This window comes from Falco biarmicus, chromosome 14 (genome assembly GCF_023638135.1).
Source record: "Falco biarmicus isolate bFalBia1 chromosome 14, bFalBia1.pri, whole genome shotgun sequence".
Classification (NCBI taxonomy): domain Eukaryota; kingdom Metazoa; phylum Chordata; class Aves; order Falconiformes; family Falconidae; genus Falco; species Falco biarmicus.
Window position 1 is genome coordinate 22,479,738 of NC_079301.1, and position 10,174 is coordinate 22,489,911.

At 57.2% G+C, this 10,174-nt stretch overlaps 1 protein-coding gene across 1 annotated transcript; it reads right to left on the reverse strand.

The window, feature by feature from the left end:
• Nucleotides 1–5,653: 5,653 nt before the first annotated feature.
• Nucleotides 5,654–9,561, reverse strand: LOC130158830 (BTB/POZ domain-containing protein KCTD12-like). Its single transcript, XM_056359894.1, has 2 exons — nt 9,399–9,561; nt 5,654–7,679 (listed from the first exon to the last, which is right to left on the reverse strand). Exon 2 carries the CDS (start codon nt 7,654–7,656, stop codon nt 6,766–6,768), a length of 891 nt encoding a protein of 296 aa, XP_056215869.1. The 5' UTR covers nt 7,657–7,679; nt 9,399–9,561; the 3' UTR covers nt 5,654–6,765.
• Nucleotides 9,562–10,174: the final 613 nt, after the last annotated feature.

The window sequence follows — 10,174 nt, forward strand, 5'->3', positions numbered from 1 at the left end:
CCATCTGCCAAAGGTACCCCAGCCTCCCTCCAGAGCCAAGTGAAAGGCAGAGACTTGCTGCAGTTTTGGAGATGGAGCAGCTCTTTGCGGTCTCTGGCCAGTTATCCTCCACTAACAACACCCTGTGTTCACGTCTGCCGGTCTGCTGCCTGTCTCAAGGTGCTTCTCTGGCTCAGATGCCCTGCCAAGCTCTAGGGATTAACTTCTCTAATCTCGGGGGCTATTTGACCACACATCTTGGTCAAACTATGCTGGGATGAAGGAAGAGCTGGTACAGGCAAGCTGCCACCCAAGGCAGGGGGGCAATGAATGCCTTGAGCATATGAGCATCCTTGATCTTCCAGCTCTGCTCAGTACCTCGATCTGCCTCCCCAGGGGACCTGTGAATTAAACACGAACCTGACTCTGGTGCACTCCAGGGCTCAGCAGCTTCTGCACAGGCTCAGCAGGCTGCTCGCCTGTGGAACTTGCAGAGGGCGGGGAGCCCACAAAGTCTTTTTTCTGGTGTGATTTTGCTGCTTTAGGGCTGAGCTCATGCTCTGGGCAGGGGGAGGGGGATCTGAGGAGGTCTGCTCTACCCCAAAACCCATTTTCACACAACTGGCAGGCTCCTGGTAGTTGAAACACCGCCAGGTTGGACTGAAATTGACCCCCAGATTCATGTCCTTTAAGAAAAGGGAAGGAACATGCTGTGTGGGGTTACACAAACCTTTCTCCTTAAGAAATTGAGCTAAAACCATCTAGGCGCTGGGGGCAACTTCCTCAGCGTTGAAGGGACCTGCACTTTTAGAAAGGGCAGAGCACCCTGCCAGCTGGGCTCACGGAAGGCTGGGAAGTGGAGGCTGTGCATCCCAAGTTGCGTCTGACCTTGGTTTCCACTTGCGAAATGGCTCCAAAATCTAAAGCACCCTCCTGCATGCTTCTGGTGGGATGGGGCTGCTCTCCCCACCATGTTCCCTGGGATGGGCACCAAGCTGTCCACCATCAAGCTTTCCAAAAGGCCTTGGGCAGCTGAGCTGCTGTGGTCCAGGCAGGCTGCGCCAGCCTCTGCCCTCTGCTTTGATATGGTTCCTCGCACCACACACGGGTGGCCTGGCCTCAGCTGTGGCATCGGCTGGGGAGAATGTGCCAAGGACCTCAGGTCCAGAGAAAGAAGATGCAATGTGCTCCTTCTCCCAGCCTTCCCATAAAGGTCCTCTAAACGATGATGGGAGAGCATCACGATGAGGCCAGGCTCCATCTCACCCACTCCAGCGCTCAGGAAGATCGGGTCATCCCTACCTGCTAGCCCCAGTCAGCCTTTGCCAGAGCTCCTAAATTAATCCAGGAAGGCTGGGCTTGTGTAGCTCCTCTGTAACAGCAGCCAGGTAATTTGTGCTTTCCATACCAATGCTTTTCTTCAGGCTGCTGGCAGGAGAGGCTTTTTGTGTCCCTGATTAGAATTATCAGGCAGGATGGCCCTTGACAGCACGCAGGGAAGAGCTGTGTTTATCCTCTATAATTGCTGCATGCTTCTCTGTCTCCTGCTGAAAGCATCATCTCATTTTGGGCTGAGTCTAGGAAACCACAGGGCTGAGCTAAGTTTTCTGTGCTTTAGAGTAGTCTGTGAACAGGAAGAAAATTTATTTCTGATGGCAGATTTGTCCTGCTGCCCTGGGGTGTTGGGGGCTGATGTGCCCTTTGGGGTCACTCTGAAGATGCTGCTGGCAAAGCAGACCCTGCATCACAGGGTAGCTAGCCTGGAGAAGGGTAAGGAGGGAGAGGGAACAGACATCAGGGATGCAGGGGTTGTGCTGTGGACTCAAATATGGTTTAGATGAAATCTGGTTTAGCCTATTTGCAAGAACATATTTCAGTCAGATACTGTATGGCTCTCCTGAAGGGGTGGGGTGCGTGTGATAATTCCCAGCCATCCATCACCTAGAGCTGATCAAAACTTTTTTAACTGTGAGAGCCTTTTAATAAAACCATCTGCACATCACAAAGTCACAAAGTCACAAAGTCTAACCTGCTTTAGCTCAGAACAAGCTGTCAGCACAGGTTGAACAGACTTCATCTGGGAAAGTGCTCCTGCAGCTCTCTGCCAGCTGCCGGAACAGCTGACCCAACCCAAAGCATCTTCTGGCTCTCAGAACTTCCAGCAAATGCAAACACCGGGTGCTCAGCTGCATTTCCTTTCCTGCTCCTCCGGCGGCCCAGAGGCGGGAGGAGGCCCAGAGGTCTCTCCGTGGCTGGCCAGAGCAGAGCAATGCTCTGCGTGTTGTCTCACCTCCTGCACATTGCAGCCAACTTGTGTCAGCTGCTAAACTCAGCCTAAAAGCTTGGGGTTTTTTAAACCCCTTCCTACAGAAAAGCATCCAGGCTGCAGTTTCTGCACCAAGAATTGCAGAATCCCCATCTCTCTGACAGCGTTTCTCAGTGGTGAACACCGGTGCTGTTAAAGGTAGTTCTTTGGGGGTTTTATTTTTTTGAATTAGAAGAGGTTGGTTCCAGCTTCCAGCCACTGCTGCCGCCACCCTTCCTGTGCTTCTTAAGTCCTTCACTACTGCGACACTGCCGTCGCGTCAGTCTCAGTCTTTGTGGTACGCTGTGCAGCCTGGGCTTCTCAGGTCTCCCATGGCAGCACAGCACTTCTAGGCTGGGGACAGGGTTTTCTGTGTCTCCCCTCTAGTCTCTTTAATCTTCTGGACCCCACAGGACCATTTGTCCTCTTCCCAGCCCCCCTGTATTGATCTGCTCTATCCTTATGGCCTCCTGGCTGTGGGCAGGGTGGGGAGAGCCCAGCTTCTCCCACCAAAGGGGGTCTGCTAGGGAGGGGCTGAAGGCAGACCTAGGAGATAAAGTGTTTTCAGATGTTCTCTCCGGGTGGCAGAAGATCCTGATGGGGACAGACGGGGTTTGGCTTTTCTTTCTAGGGAGAGCTCAGTTCCTGCCATTTTTGCACAGAATGAGACGCCGAGTGAGGAACCAGCAATTTGTGGGCAGGGCGCTCGCCTGGGAACGCAGACCCGGCCCGAGTTCGTGTTCTGCCTCGTTTGGAGGAGGGGTATTATTTTGGGATGGATGATTTTCTGGGGATCTCCAAATGAAAGGGTGAGTTACATTACCCCTCAGAGGGAAAACAAGCGTTGAAAGCTTAAAGCCCTTTATGAAAGCATTCCTTGGTGTCTGGTGAGCACAGCAGCTGCTGAACTTTGCAGTGAGCCCAGATGCCTTCCCAAAGGACGTTCTCCCACACCGTGGTCCACGCTCTTCCATAAGGGATCTGCTGCCACGTGGAGACCCCCTGGGAGCTTGTGGGCTTCCTCTGCTATCCTAAAAACCATCCTCAAGGCCTAGGTGGTAGGTGGCCTGGCATCTGGGAATGGGCCAGCTCTGGCTTAGACACAGTCCCCGCTTCTCACCCGGAGCAGGGCTTCCTTCGGAAAAGCTGACGGCTGCTCAGTGCGGGTCAGATTAAAATAATCACAGGGATCCCTCCTGGCCATGGGCTTTTGCAGGCAACGTGACTAATCCCCCAAGGCACATGCCACCCATTCTTACCACAGGTGTGCCCTGCAGCCTGCCTGCCCACGCACAGCCCACGTGCCATCCTCAGACGTGCCAGCCCCCCTGTGCTGGAGCAAAGCCACCCACGGCTGAGCTGGGGCAGCCAGATCCTCTCCAGAGCTCTGGACCTGCAACGTAAGTGGAAGATCTTTGCTTGTACCTCCTAGATAGGAGCAGGCTGCTGCCAGCAGCACCTCTAACAGGATTTGGTGCTATGCTTCCGTGCTCTCTGCGAAGCACCAGCTTAATCCAGTTGTGCACTGGCAGAAATCAGTGCCTGAAAGGCAGGGTCACGCCACCTTCTTGGGAAGAAAAAATTAATCTCCGAGTCCATCATCCACAAAGGAAGGAAACTGAACAAGACTTGATTTGTCCCTTTAGTCCCTATGGGCATCCTGGGTGGCGGGAGATGCTGAGGGGAGATCACAAGCCCAAGGACAAGCTAAGTAGGTCTAGGTGCTTTGAACAAGCCCGACCCAGGGTCAGACCACTGTGGTCAGCAGTCGGGTTGAGATCTGGAAACACACAGAACTGCAGGTGGATTCCCAGGAAAAGCCAGCAAAACAGGCGACTTCAGGAAAGTGCCCTCTGCACCATCTTGAAGCCCTGGCGACTGAGAGAGCTTCTCAACCTACTCCTGCCATCCCCTGCTTCCCCAAGCTCAAGTGACTTGCCATGAGAGGACTTCTTTTCCATGCCTCCAAGCCACCATTTCCCTGCAAATGGACCCATCTAAGGATCGATTAACCACGTTCTCCCCGCCACAGGCAGCAGCAAAAGGACACTCTTTCCATTACTAGATATATGCAAAGAAAAGCAACAACCTCAAATTTGGTGTATTTTTGTTGAGATAGATCTCAACAAAAGTATTTTCTCATGAAGTATCAGTTTTCATGAAAACTGTCAGACTCTAAAGTGATTCAACAGCAAATTCCTCTGCTCCGATCGTATTTCACTGGGGGTATTGGGTTTACCAGCCCAGATCACATAACCTGGCAGATGAAAACCGCCTAAATGTTGACTTTGCCATTATGGTTTCTCCCTCAGGAAAAATGCTTCCCCCTGTGAGATCAATTTTTCAGTCCCGTTCCAGAGGGGAGAAGCAAACATCAAAACACCAGCATTTCTCACAAGGCAGCTTTTTCCAATCAGTTCTAATAATGATCAGAAAAATCTTTAGTTAAAAAAACCCCAAAATACAAGCAAACATGAAGTGTGTATCCCCTCCCCCTTTATGTAAAAGGTTTTAACTTTTTTAGCCTCTCTCTCCACACAGAGCTCCAGTTCCTTTTTTTTTTTTTTTTTTTTTTTTAAAAAAAGCTGGTTGTCATTTCCTCTTCAAAATGCCGTTGCAACGGGGAACGGGTCCTTATAAAAATGCCATTTTCAGCTTCCCCTTGCTCAGGAGAGAGGTGCTGTCTCCCTGTAAAGTTCTTGGTCACCCTGCATGCCCAAAGACTGCAGCCCACCCGCCTCTTCGGAAACCAGCTGCCAACCTCCTTCCCCAGCCAGCAATGCCCCTTTGGTGGCACCCATCCTTCAGCTCCTGCACCAAGAGCTTCACAGGGGCTGCTGGAGGGCCAGGGATCGGCGGTGGGTGTAAGGGAGCTGGGACCAGGCAGAGCAACAGAGAGGGAGCAGGCAGGCACACGCAGCAGTTGGGTATGTCAGGGCAGCGGGGCCACCTACGACTGCTCCTGCAGGCTTTGGCACCGAGATCTGCAGGCTGAGCCTTTTGTGCCGGAGCTTGCAAAGCCCTGCTTGAGAGCTGGGGATAAATGCATCACCCAGGGCTGCTCTGCAGGCAGGTGGGGAATTCTGGACCCAACCGCTTGCATCAGCATCCCTGCAGGGATGCACTGCATTGCAATTCAGCCCAGCTGGGATGGGAGTGAGGGCTCAAAGAAGGGGCGTTAGAGCAGGGCAGGAGGTCTCCAGTAAGTTTGCCTTCCTTCTCCTCTTTATTTGAATCCCTATACTAAAGCACATTGCTCCCTGCCCATGTGCCAGAGCTGCCGTCCTGCTCAAGCAGCACCTCTGGGTGCACATAGCACAGAGCCAGCACTACTGCCTTTGCACCTCAGCACACGAAGACGAAGGCGAGTCGCTTTTGTTCCTTTATTACACATTGCCCAGGCATGGTAAAGCAGCAGCAGCCAGCCCCAGGCCCAAAAAGCAGGCCGTGGAGAACTGTGATTGGAGAGACCTTCACAAGAGATTGCCAAAATGGCAACGATTTTCATGTTGGGCAAAGATTCCCTTTAATCTGTGAAGTCATGGCTGTGGCTGAGCCCGACTGCCGCTTGCCCGAGCATCCCCACCCCATCCCTCTGAAGCCCACATCGCTATTGTACTCTGAAGGAAAGATGAAGGTACTTTTTTCTGACAGACCAACTAGTCTGAGAGATGCATAAGCATTTTACACCCTACAGCGTGTAAAGCCTTCCCCACTCCCCCCCACCTCCCTCCACATATGCATGAACAGAGCATGTCTATCCACCCCCCCCCCAAAAAAAATAAACCACCCGCCAACCCCAAGGCATCCCAGAGCAGCAGCGATGCTTCAAATCAGAACTGCAAACACAGGGTGCATCTTTATCTAACCTTCCCAAGCACTGACAGTCTAAATGCTAAGCTGCTTACACGGGCTAATGGCAATATATCCGTGCTGCGAGGCTTCATCTTTCCACGCACACCCCCCCTCCCTCCACTTCCCACCTTTCTCCATGTCCTTAAACCAATGCTTTCTCACTCGAACCCCTTGGCAGATCAAATACAGTGTATGCAGCATGTTCCCAGGGAGCTGCATGGCGCAGAGGGCACGAGAGCGGAGTTCAGTGTCCAACACGGACAAGCTGCTCCAGCTGTAGGAATCCCAGCCCAGAGCAGAGTCCGGTGTGTGTGTCCCTCCCACCCAAAACACGTACATGACAATGTTCAAGTCCACACATCCAGGGAGGGTTGGGAGCTACAGGCGGCTACTGTAGAAGTCGGAGAGAGGGAAGAAGGTTGGTGGTCAGCAGCTGCTACAAGGAAATGCTGAACAGGTTCAACGTGGAAGAAGGAAAAAAATAAACCAGGAACAAACTCAAGAGGAGGCAAAAGGGGGGGTGCTTGGATCTGGGGGTCGGATGTCTACCTTTGAGGCAACAGCCAGCAGAGGAGAGGAAAGGGAGAGTTGGTGCTTGGTTTGTGGGTTTGGGGGTTTTTTTGGTGTCACTCACGATAGAAAACATATTCGGTGTAAGAGGTCCAGATCCTGTCATCTGTCTGGTCATGGGCGAAGGCACAGGTGCCTGTGGAGTTGCAAGCCACCATGTGGAAGCCAGCATCGGCCAGTTTGTCAAAGGCTTGCTCCAGGAAGGTGAATTTGAGGTAGTACCTGGAGGTGTACCTCTCCGGAGGCCTGTCCGGGTCCCTGCTCTCATTCAAGGTATCCCCAAAGACCTCCTTGGCCAGCGATGTCTTGCCGCAGACCATGATCCGTGCCACCCTGCGGAACTTGGCATCCGTCTGGCTGTCCCTGCCTAGGGTGTAGGAGCCCCGGTAGCCGATGGTGATGAAACCTGCCCTGCGGACGTCGGTGCTGGCAGCACCTGTACTGGTGGTGACGGGAGCTCCAGGGCCACCAGACACGGTGCTGGGGAGCGTGGCACTGGCAGAGGTCAGGTTGCGGGTGGCATCCGCGTTGGGGGAGAGCTCCTCTGGGTCGCTTTGGCATGGGTCATCTCCCAGCGAGTTCTGCTTGCTGAGCTTGGGGGCCAGCATCTTCACCAGCTCTGGCAGCATGAAGTACTCAGCCTCTCGCTGCAGACGGCTCCTCTCTGGGAAGTGGTCGGGCAGCACCAGCTGCTGGTCCCTCATGTAATCCAAGATGTAGCGGAAGAGGAAGCCATCCCGATCCACAAAGAACCGTCCCTTGCTGTCGCGGGCCAGGGAGCGGACATTCTTCTGGGTGAACATCTCCCAGAGGAGCGAGCCAGGCACACTGACCAGGGTGGGGTGGCGGGTGATGTAGACTTGTCCACCCACGTTAAGTTCAATGATCTCAGGGAAGGGGAAATCCTCGCTGGGTTTGGCACAGCCCGCGTTGTCTGCCAGGGCCATAGTGAGCTACCGCTGCTTCCCACCTGCAACAAAAAGCAGCAATTGCCAACGTTAAGCCTGCCAGCAAACACAGCCCATTGTCCCACTGATCCCAAACCAGAGCTCGCTTGCTTTGGGTCAGCAAGCAGGCAGGATTGGGCCCCTGTCTCTGGGAGTCTGGAAGCCAGCTCTCTTCCCCAATTCCTGGCTCTTGGAATAAGTAGCATTATCTAATGCTGCCTTCCCTTCCATAGCCCGTGGTCTGAACATGCCGTCTCCACCCACAGCCCTCCTGACAGCCAGCTCCCGGGGCTGGGGCTCAGCCCCTCAGCCGAGGAAGGCACAGTGATGCCATACTGATGCTAACAACAGGAAAGGCAGGCCTGTCACACCCTGGGTCTGACCGGCGTCCCGCCTGGCCCAGCATCCTGCCAGGCAGGAGGAGGTGCTGAGCATGCCAAGGCAGGACTGCATTACGGCGCAGCATCTCCTGCCGAGCCGGTGTGCGGGCAGGGAGTTTATGGTCCCACACAAGGAGCACCCACCGCTCTGCCAGAAAAGCAATGCTAGATAACACTGTAAAGGACAGAGTGACGGTGCCTTTTGGCACTCCTGCTCCGTCCTTGCCCCTGGAATGTACTCGATGGAGGCTCGAGGCCAAGCTGGGAGCAGGTGAGAGATCGCAGAGCCTCTCCAAGGCTCTGGGACCAGGACAAACACCAGGCTATTGGCACAGCCTCGGGCCACATGCCATGTATTTATACATTTCCCAGCGGCAAGCTGGTTCTTAGGCATCTCTTGACACTGCAAATCAGCGCTTACATAAACCTGGCTCAGCAGATGGACTCGGGATCCAGCCTGGCCAAGCCACGCTCCCCTGTGCAGGGATTCGGGACACCTCGGGGAGCAGGGGGTTCCCTGCGCAGCCCCTGACTGCCCGGCAGCCTTGGTCCCAGGCTCTGCCCGCGCCCTGCGGGATGGTAGTGCAGCTCTGGGACTGCTCTGAACTTGGCAGGAGCTGCCCGCACCACCACCCCCCGGGATGGTCCCCGCACCCCCCCGGGGACGGGTCCCGCAGCCCCGCAGCAGCACCAGGGCTCGCCCCGTCCCTGCGCCCCACCGGGCGCCGCCGCCGGAGCGGCACGGGGGGAGTCCAGCGCAAACTAACGGGCGAAGAGCAAACTCTGCGGGCACCCCTGGGCGCCGGGGGGCGCCGAGCCTGCGTTCCGCACGCCCCCTCCCAGCTCGCAGGGATGGCTTTCGGGGTTTGACCAAGGAGGGACTTGGGCATGCCTCCGCCAAGGACCAGGCTGCAAGGATCGGGATGAGGATCAGCGCGGTCCACCTGGCTCCCAGCCCCCCCCACCCCCCGCAGCGCCTCGCAGCCCCTTTCCCCGATGATGTGCCCACGCCGCTGTCCCCCCGCCACAGAACCCCAGGCAGCAGCCTGTGCCCAGCCGGCGGGACCCAGCCCCCTTTGTCACGGGCGGCGGGGGCTGAGGGCTGCGGCTGGGCTGCACACGGCGGGGCTCGGGGCTTCCAGCGCTGGGGGCACGGGGAAAGCCGACCCCCTGCCCGCCCGACGCAGGGAGCGCGGCTGCTGGCAGCTGCGACCCCCCCGCCCCGCCCCAGGACCCGGCAAAACCCCAGGGGGACCCCGCCGGGGCCGCTCCGGCTGGGGCTGCGGGAGCCCGAGCCCCCCTCCCCGGCCAGGGGACCCCTGCCCCATCCCGGCGGGGCTGGGACCCCGCCGCTCCCGTTACCTCCGCAGGGCGGCCCGGCCGTGCCGTGCCGTGCCGTGCCGTGCCGTGCCGTGCCGTGCCGTGCCGTGCCGTGCCGTGCCGTGCCGCCGCTCCGCTCTGCCCGCTCGGCCCTGGCCCTGCAGTTTTATGGTCGGGAAGGCGGCGAGCGCCATCCCCCGCCGGCCCCGGGCCCGCCTCGCCCCCGCCCTCCCTCCCCGCCTCCCCCACCGCCCGCTCAGCCCCCCTCAATCCCTGCATCCCATCGGGAAGCTCCGTGCCGGGGCCAGGCGAGGCCAGGGTATTCCGGCGGGGCCCCTTTCCATGCCCGGCAAAGCAAGATTTGGATGCCATCCCTCACCCAGCCGGGCAAAAGCACTCCAGCATCCCGTGCCTCCACCGCGGCAGGTCCCGGGGGATACCCGGGGAGCTGCCTGCCCTGCACCCCCAGCCCCGGGCTGGCGATGAGAAGGGGACGGTAGCTCTTCAGATGCTGCACTGCTGTGCACGGGTGCTTTGCCCGCTTGTGGTGGGTGGTGGGACTGGGTGCTGGCCCCCAGTGCCCCGGTGGCAGGCAGCAGGTGTCTGGCAGGGCGGTGTGGCCAGCCGGCAGCCCCCCCTGCAGCTGAGTGGCCGGCTGTGGGGCTATGGGGCTCAGCACGAAGCACAGACACGATGGGCTCGGCATGTTTAGGGAACCACGGGCAGATGCAAGACCCTGGGTGCGAGGTGGAAGCGGTCCCCCAAACCAGCTGGTTGCCAGGGCATCCCTCACACCTCTAACCTGGCCTGGCCGGAGC